We start from the raw sequence: 25,645 nt of genomic DNA, 5'->3' as shown, positions 1-25,645 counted from the left end.
AGGAGAGAAAATGCAATCAACACCAAATATTTCAAAATCCATTATAAAAATTTCAACTTAACAGTTAAATTCAGAGGAAAGGACACTTCATTTTAGATAAACACAGTAACATGGGTAAGTCCATAGACTGGGTGGCACAGTGGTTAAGTTTCTCACAGAAGCAAAGGCTGGCGTTCACGTCCCAATGCTGACCCTATCCAAATGTTGTACTGTAGATGCAGTAAGTCAAACACATGAATTTGGAAAAGCTTGTTTGCCTTTGACTCACCATGTTCTCCCTTTGATCACACGGGTTTCTGCTTATTTCCTCCCACATTCAACAAACATACAATCAGGGAGTGGAGACTAAATTGTCCATTGGTACGAATGTGGACCCCTGCAAGTCACTGAGGCTAATTGGAATCCAAATATAGAATAATAAACCTGTGCTTTGCCCACACTGTTGGTCGTCATGGTTATACCTCCTCGGGGACAATTTTGAATGCCGACACCAGTCAGACTCATAGCGGTGCTGCTTTTTTTTCTCTGTCGATGTATTTAAGTTTGCATGTGTGTTTCTGGCCTGTCAGTGCGGCACATCAGCAGTCGTAACAGGCGGTCCCTGTGGAGGGCAGACTGACAGGTAGGTAATGATCAAAGAGGCCGTTTCCTGTGTTTCATGTTGGGCTCCGAGAGAGATACATCTGTACTGCCGGTGCCTCTTCTTTTTCATGGGCTCGGGTTGCAGATAGCACTCACTCATCTCACACACATCATGCATACATACACGTATAAGCACTAACTTTCATTTTGAGAATCCTCACATTAACAGCTACTAACACATTTCTCAGATTCAACCTCACTCTCCCCCATGCCGCACTCCCTCCATTCTAATAAATTGCTGAGCTCATGCTGCCTGCACACCGACTCTCAGTCATTTCAAACTGACATGTCATCTGAACTGTATCGCACATCCATAAAATATTAACCTGAAGGGGAAACACAGGCAAAGCCGCCCAGTCTGTCTCCAATCTGACCCTTCCTCTATCCCAGAGTAAGCAGGATTATCACTCTGACTCAGGTGCCAGGCCACTCACAGATATCTTACCCTCAATCTTGTGTCCACAGTTGCTAGTGGTTGTGTGGACAGGTTTGTACTCTGCTCTGCTCTGCTCTGCTCTGTTCGGCCCGCCAGTTTCTGTTTAATCAATTGAAGCAATTCAGATTGTATTTGAGAGTGGCCAAATCTCATCTCAGGCTGTATGTTATTGGAAATGAAGTGCATCCTTGAGGATGGGTGAAAAAACAGCTTCACTTTATCTGGAAGATTAAAACTTCAGGGTCACAGTAATGTGTCTTAATGAAACTGTCAAGTAATCCGAGAATCTGTAAACTCTGTGGTGTCACGCTGGCGTTTTTGGGCACTCACCTATGTGCATGTGTGTATTTTAGCTGCCTGAATTTAGACATGATTATATTTTAAATTACTGATTGGCAGACTAGAGGGTTGTGTGATTGCTATGAGAGGTGAATTAACCAGCAATTAACCAATGTTAAGGTAATTACATAGCCAATCAAATAAAACTACTCAATGCAGGTAGGGGAAGCATGAAGAGCTGATTTAATCATCTATAACAACTACTACTTTATGCATTCTTAGGTTTGATCTCTTAGGCCTCTTAAATTTGCAGGAGCAGAAGAGTTTTTATACGTTTTCATTTGTGCAGGAGATTCTATTTATTTGCAAGATTCACACCTTTGTACCACCGGCCTTGGACTCAATAGGCCTTTTCTTGATACAGACTTTATTTTAAATCACTCAAACATCAACCTTAACCCTTGCCCAAAACCCGATTGGACAAATGTACTATTGAATGGTAGGTATTGATCTATGCTGAAAAACATGATGGCTGTTATATGGAAGAAAGAAAATTCACATTTCTCATAAACCTCGAACAGAGATCATGCAGATGCAGGAACACGCTTATTTCTACGCTTATGTTAATGCAAAAACATACATACTCTATATAACACTTGTTCAAATGCTTCGCCTTACAAACACCTACATCCAGTTTTCTTAAGGTTGATAAAATATCCTAAATCCACCCTGTCTGACAGTATCATACATACATATTATGTATCAGCTTGTTTCAACTCTTCATTGAAGCTATATGTTGTTTACACTCCGTGAAATGGAAATATTCTACATATCTTGTGCATCATTTTTTTCTGCACATTTCCTCAAAATACAGCCTGACATATTTTGTATCTTTGTAAACTTTGGGATTTTTCACTAGAATTTTAAATTAAGTGTTTTTGGGGATGAACAATGTTTGGCTGTTTGACGTTTGACTTTGTATTGACTGTCCTGCTGGTGGGACAGTGGGATTGAAGAGGTTAGATAGTTCTTCCCTCTGTAGTTTGACCATTGGCTAGACATGCATCTGGTTGAGCTCCTTCCATTTTCAGTGGAAGTTTTCCAGAGTTAAAAACCAAGCTCAGTGTGCCAGGCTAATGACTGGCAGTTTGTATTTGACCTTTGTTTTTCTCTGTTGCCTCAAAAGTGTTTATTGTTACAGTGGCTAATGGAACATACAGACAATAACAATTTTACAAGTCAACTGTATGTCACACTGTGTGAGACGGATATTATAATGTCTTAGTTTCAGTCTGTGTCACACTGTGCAGTGACGATTTTGAGTCGTTTTACATGAAGCGATGAATGTTTAATGAATCGTAGTACTTCTGTACAAAATAAAACGAAACAGAAACAGAAAACATCAAAAGAGGAGAAGATTGTAGCTGGGTTTCCTTCCAAATGTAGTGCATTTTAACCAAAATCATCCAAAGGAAATGTAAGTAAATGCTTGCTTACATCCACTACCTTTATGTGAATATTAGGAGTTGGTTTGTCAAGATGAACTGTTGGTAACACTAATTTTCCAGTAGGTGTCATCAAACGAGTGCCAGTCAAACCTCAAATGAAACAATGTAGAAAACACGATGGAAATTTATGTTTGTTAAAGGAATGGTTACATGTTGCACTTTTTGTCTTTGGTGACCAAACTCAAAATCAGCTGTTGGTGGACTTGTAGGATCAGTGATTTCACCACCAAAGATTGTTGTCTGTTGCCTACTGTAGCACCTCCTGAGTTTGTCTTCCAGAGAGGGATTCTCAACAAACACCAGTGAACTCAAGGCTGACCCTTTTTTACACACCCAAGGCTGGCAGCTGATCCCTCTGAAAAACCAACAGAATCTCTCAAAGGGGGGGAGGGATGCATAGCTGGCAAGCATGAAAAGCTTGAAATGATTGATAGCCATTTGTTTTGCCTGCTTAATACAACATAAACTCTCCAGCGATTCATCACCGGAGTGAGGGTTTTCCACGGTGCCTCTGCAAAGCCCACTAAAAATAATTCATTTTCTCGAGCTACCAGCCAGGCACTAATGTTAAATATTCATGCAGGTCCAGTCTAAATGATGTGGCCATTGGCACACAGTTAGAGCACACTCTGTGGAAGGGAGGAAATGTCAAGCTGTGAATAAATGAAAGCAGTGGAGCCGTATATTACCCTGCCATTGTGAATTTACTATAGTTGCCATTTTGTGCGGCCACTTCAAATAGATCTCTTTTATAATCAATACACTCAGTAAAGCATCGAGCATATTGCCACGTTGGCAATAATCTGGACTCGTGTTTGCTCATCCTTTATTCACTGTTTGCATTTGTTGCCTAATTTGTGCTTCATGAATGTTAACAGAGGACTTTGTGCTATTTCTATTGTAACAGTCGGTGTGTTCAGTGAAACAGCCTATCAAAGAGTGTAAGTTGATTCTCTTCATGTCGAAGCACTGCAAGCTCCTCACGTGAGATCAATAGAGCTTGTGCCTATGCAGCTGTTAATGGTTTGATTCCTACTGACTGCCACATCAGTCAACTGCATTCATTTCTGAGATGTTTCACAGCACGGCATGCTGATATGGAGAAGATGTTGTCATGGCTTCACAGAAATTGTTTTGAGACGTTATAGGTCATCTTCTGCTATGATATCAGTAAGCACAGTGGAGGGAAAGGGCAAAATATAATAGAACTGACTGGGTTGAGTATCCATTTAGAGGAACTCAAATAGAGGGCATAATGTCTGCTGTGCATCATTCGGGAGGAACGGGGAATGTTAAATGGCCTCATATTGACAGACACACTCTACCAGTATTCATTTTTATCACACACACACACACACACACATGCGTCAGCCACTCACATCCACACACACATTTCCTCCTGCAGTCTCTGACTAATGAGGCCTAGGGCTGGAGATGGTTCCATCAAGGAACTTCCCCCTCTTTCTCACACACACACACACTCTCTCTCTCTTGCTCTCTCAAACATGCACCTGATTGATAGCAGTGATTTGACTGAGAAAAGGGAAATGGGAAATTGAAAAATGGTGGAAGAAGATTGGAAACAACGTGCTGATTATAAACTCTGTGAGGAAACAAAAGGCCTCCCCTCTGCCTTTTCTCTTAGTGCGGAGGTAGCAGGTGTGTGTCTGACAGGTGCCTGATTGAGGCGCACAAAAGACATTACAACTGCAAACAAATGGACGTGTTTAGCGTCCCCGGATGCAGTTAACGTTTTGGGCTGATAGATGTGATTATGAGTATATGAGCCGAGGCAGCCAGAGAACGGGCACAGGTGTTAGGGAGAGTGGAGCAGAAAAGGAGCCATGTTATTGTTGTGATGATAATAATCCATCTATACAATTAATTGTATGTCATTGCCAAGGTCATCAGCCTTTGGGGATGTATTTATTATATCTCATATTGTAATAATAGAGCCTAACTCTGCTGGAGACCACAATGATTTATCATCATGAGAAAAAAAAGTGTGAGTATAAAAATGACAACAACAACTACTGCGTTTTTACCGATTCACAAAATAACCTCAATTACCTCAATGCCATTGCCATTTATTTTAGTCTTATTTCATGTTTATGTTCTTATGTTTCAAGATAAAATAAACAATAGCACTTTTATAACAGTGGAATAAATTAGTCGCTACCTCCTTGTGAAACAGCTTTATGTATTTCATAAATGAGGGAGCGTCTTGGCCGAGACTCCGGTGGTTTAATATTCTCTGAGAGCTTCCAGACAGTGAGTGGTGGTGCAGCATCTGTCTCCTGACCCTGCCGGACCCCCACTTACACCTCTGACCACCTCTTTTCCATTGGGCAGGCTGTAGCGATGACAGGCCTGTCAAAAGCTTCTCCTAATGTCCTAATTACCCCTCACGCGCACACACACATCCCCACAGAAACACATGTGCATATGTACGCACATTCATAGTGAGTAAGCAGATATGCCAGCTGACAGTCTAGAAAGCACACCAACACACACACACACACACACACACACACATCATTGCTTCTGTGAACGCTGCTTATGTTGGTTTTCCTGGCAAGAGACCATACTATAGGTGAGGCATTATAGCATCTCCAGAATAGCAAAAATTCCTCCCTCAAGACTCTTTGGAGCCTTTGATTCGTATTGTTCTGCGTCTGTTTTGATCCGGGCAGGGCTGCGTGTTGAATCAGAGCTTCAGTTTCTTTCCTGTGGTAAGAAACGCAGTACTCCTGCCGCAACTTTCTTTAAAAAAAAAATAAAGAAAAACTGAGACCAGGGCTGAAAAGAGGCTCTGGCTCCGCAGTGCCTGTTGCCTCTGTGGAGGAAAACACAAAAAGATGCAGCGTCACCCAAAATAGATAATGTGAATGAGATGTGATGTGTCACTTTGCCAGAGGTTAAGTTTTGCCTCGGCTTTAAGCGGGGATCTCTCTCTGCTGCATGGTTTTCGGGCGCACAACACATTGCCGCTGCTGCACTTAAGTCCATGCTCAGTCAACCAGTCTTGTTAACATAACAGAGTGAATGATTGTGCCCAGTAGGAAAAAAGGAAATCATCGTACCTCCCAGCGAATGCAGTTACTTGGTGATTTATAGACCTCTGAAGTTACTGCATTTTTCACTATCAGCATGACTTAATAGTGTGTTTCTATAATCCTCTTCCTGCTTCATATTCTGTTGATTTGAGACATCCTTCTTAGTAGAATAGTCTTGTTTTATTATGTCAAATTAACTTTTGATTTTAAGCAGCTGCTACCTTTTTTAATTTAATTATTATTTTTTTGCCTTTTGATGCCGTTTTATTTGTGTAACAGGGAGAGCTCTGTGTCTGTCATGTGAGGCTGTGTGGAACAGCAGTCTGGCATCTACAGCAGTCAGAAATGTGTTAGCGCTCTCTTCTTCTTGACAGGACTGTGCGAGCCGAACACTACCTGAGTTGTCATTAAAGTGGCTGGTTGCTGTTTGCATCTTCTTTTTTTTGTCAGCTGCAGAAACATTTTCACGTGTGCTTTGAGTGATAGGACCCAGTCACGTACACTACCATTTTTTGTTTGTCTGATGCTGAAATGTCTTAATTTTAGCCTTTTATTTATATTCATTCATCTATTGATATTTATGTGCAGTAGCAGATGCCCATAGCACTTTACTAAGAGGAGCCAGGGCACCAAATTCAATATATCTGCTTTTTATCTGCCAGCATTTCTGAAGGATTATCCCTTAATCTCTCAGAGTAAAAAGCTGTCTTCAGCTACACATGTCCTCCTGGCTTTCCATGAGTACAAAGCAAACATTCAGGCCATAGATTGGACATTTACAAAGCATATCCCATTAACAGCAAGCAATTAACTACCTCTGTGGGGATATTTTCAAAATCTCCTTTTTATCACAGTTTAGCGAGCAGGAACATGCTCTGCACCTCCTGTAAGCCCACCTGATTAATATGTTTCAGTTGACTCTGGGGAGAATTAATCTGAATATACCTAGTAGTGTTTACAGGTGAGCGTATTCTGATATTTCACTGTCTGGATTAAGCTGTACCTAAGAGCTGATAATAAAAGAAGAGGGACGAGTGTGTAAAATGAAATGTGACTAAATTAGTGCGTTTTTTTAAGAATGCACACATTTTTACAGTGTAACCAGAAAAGCGTGGTTGTATAAATGCATGGTCTGTTACAGTTAAAGCCTCCAATAATAAGCAATGAAGATCATAGCTATCCTTAGAAAGATTTTTTTCCAGAGTATCAATTTAATCATGCAGTCTTCATTGGTGAATGGAGTTTGCTCAGTTGTCATGGAGATGGATGTGTTGACATGCAAGCTCAATAGCACGCTTAGGACTTCTCGTCCATATTGGGATAAATTTAAGAAATCCCAACTCAATGTCCTCTTACTAGCTTTCAACTGTATGATGCGCCCGTCATCAGCGTATAGAGTAAGGCTACAGCAGGCCATTCCAGTTTAATCTGACGATTAGTTTTTTTCTTAAATTAATATATACTTATTTGTTAGGTCTATACAAAAATAGCAAAAAATGTCTGACACAATTTTCTTAGGTCCAACTTAAACCAATTACTTGTTTTGTGCAACAAACAGCCCAAGACTCAAAGGCATTAAGTTTAATATTCTATGAGACTAAGAAATGCAAAAAAGATTCATATTTTAGAAGCTGGAACCAGTATTGTTTGGCATTTTTGTTTAATTAATCAATTTCCAGAATTGTGGTCGATTCATTTTCTTTTTGTGTATGGATTTCCGACTGGGATTAGCTGACATGAAGATGAGTTGATATGCCACTGTGTGATATCGTTGAAAGCTCCCGAAAGTAATGGCAAGTAGAGTTGGGATGGTGTTGTCAAATACTAGTTCACATATGCAAATTAAAGGGCCTTTAAATCTGTAGGTATCAGACACAGTTTTTTGCGAGGACAGCTGAAACTCTTTGAACGGTTTCTTTTCTGAAAATCCTGACCTCAAAAGTCGCCTGTGTTTATTGGATCCACTCTGCAGGAGCTCGCTTCTCCATCCGATTTCCTTGAAGAGAAAAAGTTTGAAGCCCACCTCTGATCCTTCTAATTAAATGAAAACACAGTGGGCTACACACAGTCAGACAGCTTCTCTCCACACACACACGGGCACACACACACAAAGGTAACCAATGTGGATCTCTATTGGGAACTACACAAAGTTCCAGCATCCAACTCCGCTGTGTCCTCTTATGCAGTACGATCACACACTAGGTTGACATGCAACACGCTGCAGATCATGAGCATAAATAAGCAAGGAAATGTTTTACCTGAAAGAAAGAACATTAATTCAAAGGCATCACACTTGTTCTGAGAAGAAATGTTGCCTCATTAGTGTTACCCCACTGCTTTTACTGAGCAGCAGCGATAGAGAGAGAGAGGCTATGTGCCACTCTTACCACACAGACATCCATTCTCCCGAGACTTTAGTTTGCCTCAGTGACTAAAAAATAGTGCAGATTATTATGGATTCATTATGGTGGCAATGGGTTGAATGCAGATGCCATGAACACCAGAACACTTTGAGCCTCCCTCCGTATAGAAAACATAATGCAATCCAAGAATCCACCCTTTCAAATGTTCACAACGGGCATTTTTCCCCCAGCAGGAAATGAAGCATCATTGTAGGTGGGAAAGTGGGATATGTTCCATTTTTCTGTTTCTGAACATAAAGCTGCTCGTTGTGCGGAACAGGAGGATGAGATTTGGATGAAAAGGAGAAGAGGCGAGGAGACAAGGACAGACAATATTTGGAGGACGGTTGGGCTGCCTGCTCTCATCCCGCGTGATTGACAGATTGGTGCAACGGCTGCACTCACACGAATGCCATCACACGCATTTCCCCAGAAATCTGTCTATCAGCACTGTCTAAGCAGAGCGACAGCCATGACATCTAATCACAGGCGAGCTGGCACCTCATAACTTCTACCTAATGTGCTGCAGGTACGGAGGAGAGAAGGGGAGCACGGCAGACACACCACAATGCTATTTATAGCCCTTTCAGAGGCCACCAGCAGGAAGTTGATCATACTGAAGGGTTAGGGAAGGTGTCACCACACTGTATCACAAGTCTCTCTGTTTAGAAATAGGTCTCTGTTGACAAGATTTAACACTGCGATGCCCCGGTGTTATGGTGATCCATTTTTTCTGGGTTACATTCTTGACAAAGTAACAAAATGAGGGCAGATATACTACACGTACAAGATGATAATGAGTCATTTACATAATGTTGCTACAACATTATAATTACCTGGCAATTAAACAGCTCAAAAGCCTCATTATGGGCTGTCCTGAGGGCTGGTTGGACTGGGACACATACGGTGTGTTCATTCAAGCTTGAGTCTGAGGCTATCAACCGCAGGTCTCCTTTTGTTCATATCACTTTCAGCTGATGCAGAATTTCCCCAGAAGCCGCGTTATGTTGAATTATCACATAATAAAGATAAACTTTTGACTGACACTTGAAGTTTTAAAGACACAGAGTGAGATATTGTAGCAGACTCCTGGACAATGTTCAAAATTTGTTTCCCATCGCGTGTGATTTGTCACACTTTTTTGTCCCGAGGGAACTGCTGACACATTGAAAATGCACAAAGGAGTATAACAAGGACATGTGTCATACCTTACACCCTTATTATTCCGGCAATGACAAGTGAGACAAGCAGTCACTTCACCATACGGTATGCTCGGCACTGAAGCTCGCATTGCTCAGAGTTAAGAAGCTCCAACGTCTGTGTGAAATGTCAATATTATAAAAGATGGCATGTGAAATATAAAAATGTAGATTTGAATGGGCAGCAGAGGGCAGGGAACGGGGTGTGTGTGAATGGGGAGAGTGGGAGGATGGGTAGGGGTGGGTGTTTGTTTATGAATAGCAGACAATGAATGATGGAAGCCCTCCCGAGGGTGCAGGCCCTGAGCACTGCTGTGGGGACTTGGGAACACGCCAGTCTCCCATGCCCTGTGAGATGCCAGTTTGGGTGGGCACCGTTCCGAATGGGTGCTCTCCTCTCCAGGATACACTGTGGGTCCTAAGGGAGCGTCTCCAGGCAGTGGCTGCACCAGAGCAGGGCTGGCTGGAATCTCAATCAGGGACACGAGGGGCAAGAAAAACTAAGTCCGCATACTCCCTCTGTTCTTCCATATTAATGTAACACTCGGGAGAAATGGATGAAGAGAGAAAAATGGCTTATTATGTTCAGGACACCTGTGGAAAAAAAGAATGATTGGATTTTAGAAATGAGTCATTATAATGCCTTTTATATTTTTCTTAATTGGTGGAAAATTACACAAATAGCATATGGAGCTTGAATTTAATGAATTTCAACACCCCTATTTAGGATTTATGAATATTTTTTTGTTACCAGTGGAATATGGCTCTCTGCTTGCATCCTGTCTGCTCACAACCTGTCTGTTTTCTTCTCCTCTGCTCTCGTTCTCGCCTGCGCTGCAACAGGAGCTGCTGAAACCGTGACAGGTACTCTTTCTTTTTTGCTACCTGCTGTTCATTTGGAAGTGCTTTGCTTCTGTCTGTGTCTGTTGATTGGCTGTCCATAGCAGTCTGTTCATCTGTGCATATTTACATGAATGGTTGGTTATGCTGGTGTTTTCTTTTCAGGAAGGAGAAGCAAGCCACACACTCACAACGCCAATCCACACTTTTTTAAAGGCATTTTTAATCCTCAAATCAATATTTCGCCACATGCAACGGCAGATTTCCATTTCATTTTCAGACCACTTGGTTGGTCTGTTGTAAATTACTTCTTTTTTTTTTTTACAAAGTTTTGCGATAATAGGAGGTGCACCAGTTTTATTTGGTTATATCTATCTATCTAAAACAAAACAAGACTACAGCCATATTCACAGCTGTGCTTTAAATGCTAACATCAGCATGCTAACATGCTCACAATGACAATGCGAATATGCTTATGTTGAGCAGGTATAATGTTTACCATGTTTTCCATTTTAGTTTAGCGTGTTAGCATTTTAACATTTGCAAATTATCAATAAACACACATGGCTAAAAGTTATTCACGTCAGTAAGAAACCTGTATACGCTATTTTCAAACAGCATTTATATATTGTCTTCTTCAGGTACATGAGTTGTGTGTGTGCGGCTGTCTCCTCCTTTCTCTGATGTCTAGCAAAACATTGACATTTCACTAGCAGAGGTGTACTAACCCTTCAGTTCTTTGTGTTATTTCCTTTCTAACAAGGTGTGAGGTTAGTTTGAATTACTGAAATAAATTATCTTGTTGTGGCTGGTATTAAAGCAAAATTCTGGAGGGAAAAAAAAGAATAAACACATTTCAACTATCGGTATCACATTGTAATAAATGATAAATGTTGAAAACACATGCACATCTTTTCTTTCCCAGATGCTAAATCCAAATGACTTAAACATTGTAAGGTCTGAGAACACTTTTAAGCACTTCCCTAAAATAGTTTTACATTATAACATTAAAGATTTGTCAGGTACTTTCCTCTAAAGCTGACAATTGTGAGCTGGAAACATGGTTCTCCTAAAGTAAAACATTTAAAAGAGAGCAGTTAACTGTGTTGAGTATTTGGGAGGCAGATACCTTTTAAAAGGCTTTATAAGTTGTAACTTGTGCTTCATTAATGGTTAATAAACTATTTACCTTTGTTTTTTACTGTAGAGCAAGTATAATTCAGGCCATTTTGGGTTGTGAAAATCCCTTTGGCTGGTGTTTATCCTTTCTGTTTGGTAATAATGCAGTTGTAAATGTTTGTAATGCCCTTATTTTCAAGTCATGTTGTAGCATCATTATACAAATGGTTAGGTTCTAAGAGCGCTTGTCTTTCGAAGGAAAAAAAAATGGTCAAATTAGTGGGTATGAAATTTTTGAAACCTTCTCATACTAAGGGTCTGGGAGAAAATGGCAGTGCACTAATTATAGCCTGAGACAGAAGGCTTCTTACATGTGAACATCCTTAAAACAGCATTTCATCATGAGGATCGGTGTTTAATGACTGAGCAGGATAAAGACACACAGCAGTGAAAAGGCAGCATCAGAGGAGGAGAGGGAGAAACTTTTATTGTTAATGACTGTCTATAGTCCTGGTTGTTCCTTGAAAGGACACGACTGCTGCAGACAGTAGTGACTCAAGGGAGAGGAATTGGGGGCTGGCTGTCCTGCTCTTTGCTACCCCTTTCATGTCTTTTGATGTGAAAACAAGACAGAAAAGTTCAAAGAGAGAGCCAACTTGATTCAAAGGTGCCTGTCTCCGAACTTCTGCTGGAGGAGCCGGTCCGCTAATATTTCCTGATTTCGTCAACTTTTGCTAAAATTGGTAGGGGTAGGTGCTGTTTTGAATTTTGAAAATGCTGCTGATGAGCTGAGCGTCCATGCCAGACACTTGATGCCAGATTGTACATCCCCTCAGAGAGCGCGCAGACTTTTGAAGGTCTGTATTTCCCTCTGACTGTTTCATTCAGTATGTTGTGATGCAGGAACAGGAGGGCAGCCATGTGTAGAGATACAGGCACTTTACTCTTCCAGACAGCTGCTGGAATGAGTGTGAATTTATCAGCCAGTCATCTGTGCCATGCCTCTGCCCACTCCCCCTCCATCCCCACCCACCACCCAGAATTAATGACTGCCTCTCCTCATTTGCACCCAATCATGACCAGGATGCCGAGGCAATTGAAAATGTTTACTCCAATTGCAAAAACCCTCCATGTTCCACAAAGTGGCCTGTTTTCACTTTGATGGGATTGCTAATCACAGCGACGTTATTTATGTGTGTTTTGAATTGGAGATGAGCCTAGGCCAGGATATTGGAGGGGGACCAACCTTGCTTGGGGCTGCTAAACCTTATGGAGAATTTATCTATTGCATCCCCTTTCTCTCAGTCCAACAGATTGGGAGCAGAATAACCTTGCTTTGAGGCTGCTCTATATTGCTGTTTTGCCTGCCAAATATATTACTTTTACAGTGATGAAATAAAATAGACATCAAAACACTTCACATTGCTTTCGCCTCATCTTCTGCAGCACTTACTACATATGCAGAGGAGCTTCAGCACACTTGATATCATTACAAACTTAACACATTTCAGCTCTCCACATGAAGATTATTTTGATTTGATTTGATTATTTCGCACTTTACTTTTAATTGTATTTTAGATGGTAAACAACTTATGTTGCAAGGAGGTAACTATTTCCTCACTCTGCTCTACTCCTTACTTCGTTCGCTAATCAGGTTGCCATGTTGCTACCTGAAATTATATCATTCGGTAAAAAATCTGAATTATAATTATACGACTTTAAAGCCTATTGTTAGAGCATATTATTGGCTATTTGTGCATCAATAATTTAGTGCTGTCTGTATGTGTATGTTTATCTTTCTTCATCAGTCCCTGTAAAGCCCACAAGAACAGGATACTGATCTTGACCTAAATCAGATCATCAGAACCGACCGAGAATTACTTCCACCTTATCCAGGTGGCTACTGGCTGTACCCTTATATTTAACAGAAATATATAATGTTGGTAGTGGTCTTTTCGTCTAACTCTCTGCAAAAAATGTTGAACTATTGTATTAATCAAAGGTAATATGTCATAATTAAAATTTTCCCTAACCTTGCCTGGACTGTAAATGCCATGCACATATATTGTAGAGAACAAGAAGAAAGTTCTTGTCTGGCAATAGTTTTGTCAGAAGTTAGAAGTCCATTGCTTACTTGATCTCCGCTCCCTGTGTTCTGTTTACTGTTGCAACTAACATGACCAACAACACTTTGAGAGAGAATTTGAGTGTTTCCATCCAGGAGGCAAGGTCATAAAAGGCCTAATATGTGTGTTATAGTATCATAACACTTAACAAGATGCACCACCAGCCCACTCCTCTGTCCACTGCTTTGTAACAACATTGTTAACATAAAAAATAGTTGATAACATCTCCATTTATCTATATACTCCCTCATCCATATACTCATTCACTGTTGGCCTATCCTCTTCCCCTGTTGGCTGTATCACGTGTACTATTTAATTTGGTTCACGTCTATGGGTATGTCCTTTTTCACAATTTAATATTAAATTATATCAATACACACTAACAACTAGTAAATATACATCATGGATTAACTACACACCTTTAATGGGCTGCATTGTGTACTTTTTGGGCATAATCTGTGTCTGTTATTACCTATTAGCTTCCTTTTGTCCTGAACGTGATCCCTGGCAGCAGAGTGGAATGAAATGGGTAGTTCATTGCATCAGACAGGTCTGAGGAGCTTTTCTCCACAGGAGGTTAATTTCTTATTGCTTGCTGCATTCACAGAGTTCATTTTGAATCATGTTAGTTTGGCTGTCTATTCCCATTATCACTATCTGGAAATGCAGGTGTTTTTTTCCCCTCCACTTTGTAAATGTCAGAATGCAATAGAGGTGTCTGACAACTCGGGCATGCAAATGTGCTTTTGATGTTTTCTTGGGGCCGTGGCTGAGAGTGCTGTTCCTCCACTGGTATGAATGTGAGGCATTAAAACGTGTTCTCCATTCTCCTTACGCTTCTTTGGCTCCTGCCAGATAAATATAGCACAAGGTGACTTTTGATTCTCTTCCTCTTTCCCTTGGAATACGGGGGGAAACAAAGCCAGGCTTTTTGCGTGGGGGTTTTGGTGTAAGGTGTAAGTTACGATGACAAGGTCCAGGGCCTGTCTGTGGCAACAATGCCAGTGTACAGAGAGTGACTCAGATGCTTACAGCACTTTTATTCCTAGAGATACAGAACAGAACAGCTGAGCACACGGAGCACACACTGATCACATGGATCCTCAGATGGAGGGCTCTGTTAAAGCTCAACCATAAACAGCATCCAGCCCAGCTCGTCTCTCTCTCTGTTGTCTCTTTCTCAGTTTAACTCCCCCTCTCTTCCTCCTCCACCCTGCCCATGTCTACTACTTGCCACTTTCTTACACTCTTTCTTTGTCTCTTTTTCTTCCTACCCTCTCATCTCTCCCTACCTTCGTGGGCAGCAGAGCTTACAGCCCATCTGGCACTGACTCACAGGGCCCACTCTGAGCTCGGGTAGATCAATAGTGACAAACATTGCACATGGCTCTTATATTAAAAGGATTAGACATGGGTGCAAACAGAGAATCTACGCAGCCTATTCATGTATCTTTACACTGTGCATGTGTTCACATGCAGCTCCTGGTGTAAGAAATTTAAATATTTGAGGCTGTAAATATCCAGATAGAAATGCTTGTCTCCCTTCTGAAATAAAATTTTTCCCATCTGTTGTTGTTTTTTTGGTTGTTTTTGTGAAGTCGAAGGTCAGAACTTGGCAACTGACAATGTGTCTGTGATCGAGGGGGAAATGGCCACCATCAGCTGCAGAGTGAAGAACAACGACGACTCTGTCATCCAGCTGCTCAACCCCAACAGACAGACCATCTACTTCAAAGATGTTAGACGTAAGTGCTGGTGCCCTGGACACAATTTTAACCGTCTCTCCAGAAATCTTGTGAAGTAAGCATGAAATATGCAAACACATTGGTTCCTCCACAAAAATGGAGAGAAATTTTCCCACCACAAAAGGATTACTTGTATAAAAAAGAAAAGCATTTGCCTTAATACTAACTACTTCATTTTTTTTTTATTTCTGCTATTTCCACCATGACTTTAAAGGACAATTCTGTTTTAAATTCCTGTTTTTATAGTCATGATCATTTTATAGTCAGGACCATTGTTCATATTAGTCCCATGATATCTTTAATTTCACTGAAGATACAGGGACACATGAATCTGGAATGAATGAGATATTAAAGAGACAATGAAAGTTCAGATTATATTAACCAAACCATTTGACCTTGCGGAGCCATTTTATCATTAAACCTATATATACTATAGGGCATACAGGCATTAGGGCTTGTATCAAGGTAGTTTATTTATCATGATACAACACAGGGTTGTATATTGGAATAAGGTTTGGAGTCCCTTCTTGCTCACACACAGAACTTAACAGATAATTAAATGTAGGCTTATTGTAAAATATGATAACATATAAAATAAATTAAAATTCAATAAACTATATATATATATATAACAACAGTGTTGTTAACCCGCTAGCCACGCTATCTCCCGCAGTTTACTTGCAATCACACATTTTTTTCACAACTGCTTTTTGCCATAGCACGTTAATACATTTCGCCAGGCACAATCTGGTGTGACTTTGTTCTGTTGATTTAAATGGATGCATTTATATAGCACCTTTATCCACGGAGCTTTACAATTTGCCTCTCATTCACCCATTTTACTCAGTAAAACGTGATTGTCAGTGACAAGCTAACATTACAGCAAACAGACCACTGGAGCACAATGCATGGTCTGTTATGCTTTTACAATTTTAAATATAAAGTGATGTTTACATTTTGAATATTTATTGTTTTCCCATGAAAATAATAAAACGTGTCAGTCCTTATATGCATGTATACTATGTAAAAATGCAACAATAATTATAATGGGAATTTTCTTTCACTGTAAGTTTTAATTTTTAGCTGACATTAAGATTTACTTACCAAACACAGCCTTTCCCCTCAATTTATTCAAATAATTTAAATCAAATCCAATCCTTACCCAAAGCACATGGGAGTTATGGCACAGTGGCCTGACTGTATTTGCTCTTTAAAATTTGTAAAGTGGTATAAAAGCATCTTCCTCACATCTGTGTGTCTACAACAGTGGTCACTAATAGGCGGACCGCGGTCCGGATCCGGACCCAGCCGCCGTCCTCTCCGGACCGCCGACCTACAGCACATTTATTATTGAGACTTACTACCTCGTGATGGAGCGTTTCTATTTTAACCCGCGCAGCTTTTCTAGCATTTACTGTACTGGTTTAGAGGACCAGGAAACTCACAGACCAATCGCATGTGCTCCAATCGTCTCATGTGACACTGCTCAGCCAATCAAATCTGTGCATACCGATGCTTGCGAGTGGAGTCCGCGAGAGTCACCAGAGACGTTTTGGAAACACACCCGAATTGAGGGGACGAAAGGGAAAAGAGATTTCACATGACTTTTAATCAAGAATGTACAGATTTTTACATGTACATTCCTCCCACGGGCAGTTCAAAACCAGAATATCTCATAGATCTCCAATATGCTAGCTGGAGCTCACGTTTCCCACTGAACAACAGAAAGTAGGAAAGTGGTAGCTCTGTAAGAGGAAATGAAAGAGAAGAGGAGGCATTACAGCTGTTCATTTGTTATGATGTGTTGAGTGTTTATTATAAAATTGGTTAAGATTACACTTCATCACTTTAAGCTACACTTTTTATTAAATCTTTCTACAAATTAGACACTTTAGTTTACTTAAATTTAGAATTTATTATTTGAATAGTTATTATTTATTATCCTTCCAGTTTGGTGAATCAAATATTATTTGATTTGACAGTCCGTTGTTGACTAAAAACATGTGTTGATACAACTATAGGTTATAGTACTGAATGATAACGCAAGTTTGTCGTTTTGATGTTCTGGACCTTTGCTTCGGGAAATTTTCTCTAACTAGACCTCTTTGAAATCTAATTGAATACCCCTGGTCTACAATATCTAGTCTCCATTTCAGAGACTAAATTTGTGAGATTGTGTTGCACAGTCATGTTTTTAAAGGTGTGTTTTTGTGTCAATTTCACATTTCAGGGCATCCCGTGCTAAAGGAATTTTTCATCAGATATCAGTACAAAGATCAGCACTAGCTTTAGGTTAGGTTTTCTATGCAAACGTGATTTCATCTGTCCTTGACTTTTTGGCTCTTTTACACAAGTCATTAAGCTCTGAATGCGGCAAGATTAATATGAGATAATACACAGTACTACCATAATGGGAATACCTCTGTGTCCTTGTCACTGTTCGATTTTACGATAATCTCTTAGATTAGGATATTGAACATTATGATTATGCATGAGCATATGGGCCACTTCTACTTCGGAGTAGAGTTTTTGTCTGCTTTTTTACTTGTTTGTATCTGGGATCTGAGCCAAGATTCAAGGTGAACGAGAAACACCCCTCATTCAGTCTATATTGCATCCCAGCTGTTATTTCACAAGTCTAGGTAGCGGGACGTTTTCCATTTTCTCACTTGCCAAGATCATCAAGGGAGTTTGAGTACACATCTTAGTCATATTTGTACAAAATACCCGAAGCTGCCTGAGAATATGGCAAAGAATGGATTTATATAAAGTATAGGTCATGTTGTGCTCTACATCTCAAACATATTTAGTAATAGATTTATACTGTTGAGGAAATCTTTCCACGAGGTAAAGACCTTTTCCACTTCTTTCTTTATTAAGATGCTTCACGAGAGCCTTTAAAAATGTATTTTTCTGACCTTAGATCTACATATATGTCAGATTTATGACAGGTAGATAACGCGTAATATGGCTGCTGCTGAGTGTTTGTGTTACTTGTAATGGGGTCTGGTGAACTCAGTGTACCCAATGGCAGTGCTATTTCAGGCTCTGTTCCTAAAGGACTGCTGGTTCTGTGGGGACCCCCCTCAGCCAGTGGCATTGTTACCTGTCAACGGGGCCGCTCGACACAGTGGCAGATCTTTGTATACAACGAAGTAAACAACAGCGACATAGAGAAACACGAAAAGCTACAAGAGGAACAGCAGCTACAAGTGAAGTGGCAGCCACAGAAACACAAACGCACACAAATACTACAATGATAACAGCTTTACAGTGCCTGTGAAGGCCAAATAAACACATTTCTATTGCAGCAAATAAAGATGAATTATGTCATAGGTATAGAGGCTGAGCGAGGGTTGTTGGAATGAGCCATTTATTCTGCTAGATATATGCAAAATGACATGCAATTTCATCTGAAATGGGAAAATGAGCTTTTATCAGCAAAGGTGGACCTCTATGTTGATGCAATATAACACCATTATTTATACACTGCATCTTTTCTCAGGAGTTGTCTGACTTTGTGTTACAAAGGTTTAATGTTTAAAGAAATCCTCTGCCAAAAGACTTTCCTTTTAGCATCAGATAGTACTCCCTGTAGGTTAAGAAGTCCCTGAAAACCTGGTTTAAAATCTTAAGTATTTCTCTATTACATTAAAAGTTAAGACTTAATAAGCAACTTCAAACCAAGTCTGTAAATGGATATTATTTATATATACTTAATAGGACAGTGTAGGTGTTGTTTGAGCTGATTTGATTGACACCGGCCCTGTATAATAAGCAACAAACGCACAGCTGTCAACACATTTTGATTGAAATGTTCCTAAATTGAGATTGGTGCTATTTCCATGTACATTTTTTAACTTGCCCACCTCCCTGCCCACCTCAAACTAGTAAGAAAAGCAAGGACACCAATTTCAGGGCCCTTAAAAGTTGACCCTAAAAAGTTCCTTCATGAACAAAGTAAAAATCAGCGTTGCAGCTGCATATGTCAGTTTTCTTGGTTACAACAGATTCCCATAGTGACAAGTTTTAACTTCTCTGTCCAACTATATGGGAACTAAGTTAACCCTGCACGAACACAGTTTAGAGAGGCAGCAGAACAAGATACTGACTCGCCTTTTAGACTAAGTCGTTACCTATACACATCCAGCAGCGTTAATGGAGTTATCTTCATGGCATCTGTTGAATGCAAGTCCAATATTCACTCTCTTGTAGCTTTTTGGTCTCCACCAACTTCTGAGGTAACCAAAACAGTACATTTGGGGGCCAAAAATCAAAACAATGATTATATAAGTCACATGACTGCATCATTTCTAATTTTACTTCAAGCAGGGAGAGAGCACAAAATGAGCTGAAACATCTAGTTGATTGTAGATTAATCAGCTACTTAGAGAAAATTAATTAAAGATAATTTTACCTTGTTTTTAAAGCAACAACTACTAAAAGACTAACTGGCTTCAGCCTCTTGAATGTGAATATTTTTTTTGTTGGTCTTCTATGACAGTGGTTCTCAAACTTTTTCACATCAAGGACCTCTATACTGACACAAATTAGACCACAGACCCCCATTTGATAAGATTTTATCCCAGGGTCCCCCATCTAATAGGATTTTTGCATTTAGATGTTTTACTACAGAAAGTGTATGAAACTTAATGACCAACTCGTCATACATTCTGTCATTGTGTTACTTATGGATGGATTATAATAAAAATGAATTATTCCCCTTTTTTTCTGGGGACCCCCTGGACCCCTTTTTGAGAACCACTGTACTATGAGACTGACTATCTGTGACTTTTGGACTGTTTGTCTAACATCACAAGAATCTGTGATGGACTTTTTCTCTATTTTCTGCTATTTTATAGAGCAAATTATTAATTGAGGAAACAATCATCTGATTAATCACTAATGAAAATAATAGTGAGTTGCCACCCTAATATGTAGACATGTTTTGGTGAAAATCTACCTAAACACTGACTAATAAATACTAGATACTGTGCACCCTCTCTTATGTAAGCAGTCTGCCAGTTATGAAACTGCCTCGTATAAACTACATTCAGCGTCTCAGAAGTGAAGGGTTTCCCTCCCTAGCAGGTGCTTCGACTCTCAAAGTGCATCAGTGTCATTGTTTCCCTTTGAGAAGAGACTTCCAAAGAGCTCTCAAATTATATCTGAGGATGAGGTTTCATGTTGACACTGCCCCGAGACCTTGGATAATGATCATGATGCTAAGTGTAAAGCCTGAAGGGAATAACAAACTCCCCGTGCTTTAAACAGTGGCTGAATAGAGTTCGTTAGCTTGGCAGATGCAGAGAGGACTTGATAAAGAAGGCAGGTCAAAACATCAAAAGGGCTCCCAATCAAATCAACCAAAGCTGTTTATGTAAAAGAGTGCTCAGGGATGAAGGCTGACCCAAATGAAAAGCAGAGTAAAAACTTTGAGGGAGATGGCTAACCTAGTTTGACGGCATTAAAAGAAAATCCAGCCAATCTATACCAGCATTAGTTTACAGATTCCTGGCTACTTTTGATTTAGAGTTTCAGGCCGCCAACCCTCTCTACCTCTGCACTGTGATTTAATTCATTATGTATGTTTGAATGCCTCTCCCTTTTCTGGAATATGTGAGTTTGATGCATTCATCCATGACCAGCAGCAGCCCATTTTAAGAGTTCCTAGCTTGTTAGTAGTCCTCATGAGCACTCTTCACACTTTCCTGTCTTTGCGAGTGCTCTGTGGACTGTAAAGCTACTTTATAAATCAACTTGTATGATTCATTTTGAAACTCACTTTTCTTTTACTCAATTAAGGAGAAAGCCCACAAAAGGGCAGCCCCCCCCCACTTCCCCATCTCTGTCTTATTTTCTCCTTGTTTCTCCTTTGTCTCCCTCCATCCCCTCACTCATTCTTACCCCTCTCCTGTTCTAATTTTCCCCTACCTCCTTCTTCCTTCTCACTCCATGTCTCACGTTTGTGTCCCTGTACTCTGTATCCTCACTGTCTCTGTCTCACATATATCCCCACAGCTCTGAAGGACAGCCGGTTCCAGCTGGTGAATTTCTCTGACAACGAACTGCGGGTGTCTCTGTCCAATGTGTCACTCTCCGATGAGGGACGCTATGTGTGCCAGCTCTACACAGATCCTCCTCAGGAAGCCTACGCAGACATCACTGTCCTGGGTAGGTGTGAGGGTGCATGTGTGAACTTCACACATATATCACACCCATCCTCACACGCACACATGCTTTTATTGTATTTTGCTCCATTGTAGATAGTGAATATGAAATAACAGTAATCTTTGAACCTATTATCTTAAGCAACTGAAACAAAATGTCAGCGAATTTGCTCTCGCGGTGCTCAACAGCGTAACGAAAAGGAGCAGATGCTGAAACTGATGGCTCAGACCACGTTGGTTTTGGCAGCTGTGTTGACTCTGTGAATCCCGGTGAATGTTGACTTGGCTGCTCCAAACGATTCCCTATTGAGAGTCAGCTGTGCCACACTTTGATGCTTTGGAGTGAAATTACTCTAGTTAAGCTTTATTATACATGCAGACATCCTGGGGGATTGAAAGGAATTAAAAGCACTTTAAAGTAATTACTCTAGTTGTACAATTGAAACCTAGCTGCAGTATTTCTGAACCAAGGGCTGCATTGAAGAGTCCTTGAAATAAACACCCCACTGACTTTCAAGTAACTGGAGTTTAGCAAGTTTGCTGTGATGACTAGTGCAAGGGACATGGGACAACTGTGCCTTATCCTATTTTGTGTAAACCCATTTAATAGGATGTATGATGATTAATAGGATATAATGACATATACTTATATAAAATTGGCATAGACTTTTAGGTAACACTTTATAATAAGGTAATGCATAACTAATGCATGACTCATGGCATTTTAAATTGCTCTTTAAGTTGCATGTTAGCATGCTGACATTAGGATTTAGCTCAAAGCACCGCTGTACCTAAGTACAGCCTCACAGTTGTTAGCTCACAGTTACGTCATACATTAAATTATGCTGCCAAATTAGCTGGAATCAGGGACATGCACAGAACTTTTGAAGGGGCTGTTGCACTAACCTGGCTTCTTGTAACTAGTTTAAACAAAAATATGATTTTGCATTTTGAGTCATCTATCAACTGATGGTCACATCATTTCACCATGGCACAGTGGTCCTACATTAAATTGTTGTTACAGACAGCAGAAGCTACAGTATGTAAAGCATTCAAACTTTGAGAAAAATACCATATTCAACCTTCAAACATAAATTTTTGAAAGATGATTATGAGTTGATATTGCGTACATTAAGTAAAGATTTAAGAGTAGATTTTGCTCATTTAAGCCATTGGAAATTTAATATACTCATATATCCATGAATGAATACCACGGAATGTCTGGACTCTATAACAAACATTTCTGTCTAGGAAATTTACAGAGATAATAATATAAAGACAGTGTCTGAGAAAATGCCATCTTTCTTTTCAAACCAATTCCATTGTATTTCTATAGCACTTTAACAAAGCATTTGTGTTTTGATGCTGCATTGTCCACAGCATCTATCTTTCCTTTTATCCCATTCTTACTGGTATGACCCTTTATAGTAACTCTCTCACACTCTGCCATTAACACCCACATATGTACCTGTCTGATGTGTCTCCTGATGCTCAGCATGCTCTACCTCACTCGTTGGTCTGGAGCCTTGTGGCTGCGCTTCATCTTAAATTTAATTAATAGAATCAGAATTAAGAATACCATTCTCCACAGCATTTTCCATTCAGAATTGCTTGGGCATGGTAGAACTACTATTTAAGATAGCAAGTACTTTGCTAGTTCAACAATTAAAATCATTTAAATTCCCAAATTATGCTGACAGTGGCTTGACTCAATGCTTCCTGGTGAATCCCAGGAATTAGACTGGAGTAGGCTATGACTAGTTTTGTATGTAAAAAATGCACTAAAATACAGAACAATGACAAAATGTCATATGATTTTACAACAACATATTTTAGACCCATGTTTCCCTGTAGCTATTACAAGTATTTTACTTGATGACCAGACTCTCAAATGCTCTCTGGAGCTTTTGGGGTTAGCCCCCTACAAAAAAGCACTAAAACTATTTCACAATACTATGCACGGATATACTGTGTATTTATCATTGATTTAAATATTTGTTTTTAGATTGTAATTAGCTTACTTCCAACTTTAAAAAATGCTTCTGAGACAATACGCCTATACTTCTCATTAAATAAATTATGTTGGAAATGGTTTCTTGACATTTCTATCATAATGCCTTACCTGCTGGAAGTCTGAATCCAGCTTTTCAAAGTTAGCTCCTTAGCTGCCTCCCTCAGCTCTTTCCCTCTCTAGGTTACTGCCTGTATGTTAGCTAGCTAGCTAGCTGGCTGTGGCTAGAATCCAGTTACATAGAAAATTACATTTCAGATTCATGCAGTTGATCAGAACAGCACCTGTTCTTACAGAAATATGTACGTAGCTTTTCATCAAACTGTTAGTAAGATGCAAACATACTACAAGTTTTTGTACAAGCTTGTTTATGTCTCATTTAGAAGCTAGTTGCCAGTTGTAAAGTCAGGGGGAAATGGGCAGACATGTTAAAGCTTAAAAAACAGCTACCCAATAACGTCACTGATGATACTATTTTGCAAATGATACTTAGTCACTATGATACTTAGTCACTAAGATTGAGTATGAACAGGTTTTGCTTTCAGAGAGGCTGATCAATGCATGTTTCTGAAACAAATTTATGTAAGCAGATTCCACCTTCTTTGGTAGCATATAAATGAATATATGTAGTACCTGTAACATTGATTCATTGATGATCAATTAAGTGTTAAGTATTAACACAAACTCATAGTGATTTCTTTATGGCAAGAACTTTAAACATGTATTTTGTTCCCTTAAGTGTTAACAAATGTTGTGTGTGTGTATATATATATATATATATATATATATATATATATAAATGTTGTCATGCTGGTGTCTCCAACTGTTGCTGTGGTTCAGTCCCACCAGGCAGCCCAATCATTGAGAGCCGAGAGGACCTGGTCAGCGAGGGAAACGAGACGGAGCTCACCTGCACAGCCATGGGCAGCAAGCCAGCTGCCTCCATCAGATGGATGAAAGGGGAGGAAGAACTGACAGGTCAGTAGAATAACAGCCTCCCTCGGTTTGCTTCACATGCCCCAGGACTGTCCACTTCCCTATAAGTCCCAGTCTCTGGAGGTGCTTCCTCTGCGAACAAAATGTAGTTCTCCTCTAAAACATTAATGTGTGTTGGACTCATTACAGTATGTTACTGACATGTATAGGAAGTACAATGGAAGATAATTATGCCTGGCAGTGCATTCTTTCTTTCTTTCTACCTTTTTGCTAGTGTGTGAAATCCCCTGTCCATTTGCTTGACTGCTTGCTCAGCTACAGCATGTAATGACCAAACTATGCACACACAACTGCAAGAGCTGTAATCCAGGATCATGTTTTTTACATTTTACAAAGCATTTGCCTTAAAGGCATTTTCACACTGTAATTTTGATTTCAGAGATGCGTGTTAAGATTTAAAATAGCATAAATATTTACTGATCACATTTAGTTACACCTCGACTGCTGATTGATTTCTATGTTTTTAAGACTAGACAGCCTTTCTTTAAACAATCTATACATAGTCAACATGGTTATGAGCTCATATCTGCACATTTCCCCTTCATTTCAGTGCCTTTCAGCCAGCTGTAGGCTGTTGCAGAGAGGGGTATATAATCTGGGGTGGGGAGAATTCCTTATTACCTCTCAGTTATGATTAGGGGTCATCAATTATTCATTAGGTACGTATTGTACAGCAAAGAGGGGATATTCATTTTAGTCATATTGTATTTACACAGAGTGGATATCTCTGGGCTTGTTGTCAAATTATATATGTATTAGAATGGAGAGGATTCATTTGGCTTGTTGAGAGATGAAATATTTAGACAAGAGCGAATCTGAAGCTAAATGCCATCTGTGCCTCCAGTGTTCCCTACAGGAGTCGAAGTCAATTTCTGTTTATGAGTTGTCAAGTGTTGTGTAGGGGAGGGAGAGACAACAGGATGGTTAGATCAGCGAAATGCCACTGACATGCTGAGCAGGGCTAATCCATAGTGGCAGTGGATACATAAAAAGAGCCAGAGAGTCATGTCCTCCTGTACCCCAGGAAACACAAATCACTAGTCATTATGGACGTCCTAAACAATTCATTAGCCACTGCACTTTACAGAATTCTACTTTATAGAATCTCTGTGATCA

At 39.9% G+C, this 25,645-nt stretch overlaps 1 protein-coding gene across 5 annotated transcripts in view; it reads left to right on the top strand.

Moving 5' to 3' along the window:
* The first annotated feature begins 484 nt into the window (after positions 1–484).
* LOC123978311 (cell adhesion molecule 1-like) overlaps positions 485–25,645 on the top strand; it is a 57,297-nt gene continuing 32,136 nt past the window's right edge. For 3 of the 5 annotated variants that reach the window (XM_046061553.1, XM_046061543.1, XM_046061522.1), the window contains exons 1-5: positions 485–622; positions 10,366–10,386; positions 15,206–15,352; positions 21,374–21,526; positions 24,374–24,511. In XM_046061553.1, coding sequence (XP_045917509.1) covers positions 15,256–15,352; positions 21,374–21,526; positions 24,374–24,511 — 388 coding nt within the window. In that variant the 5' untranslated portion in view covers positions 485–622; positions 10,366–10,386; positions 15,206–15,255. Of the gene's footprint in view, positions 623–9,902; positions 10,027–10,365; positions 10,387–15,205; positions 15,353–21,373; positions 21,527–24,373; positions 24,512–25,645 lie in introns of those variants that run through there. The other 2 variants (XM_046061534.1, XM_046061528.1) reach the window with 2 other exon arrangements.

This window comes from Micropterus dolomieu, linkage group LG01 (genome assembly GCF_021292245.1).
Source record: "Micropterus dolomieu isolate WLL.071019.BEF.003 ecotype Adirondacks linkage group LG01, ASM2129224v1, whole genome shotgun sequence".
Taxonomy (NCBI): domain Eukaryota; kingdom Metazoa; phylum Chordata; class Actinopteri; order Centrarchiformes; family Centrarchidae; genus Micropterus; species Micropterus dolomieu.
This window is presented reverse-complemented; position numbering and strand designations above follow the sequence as displayed.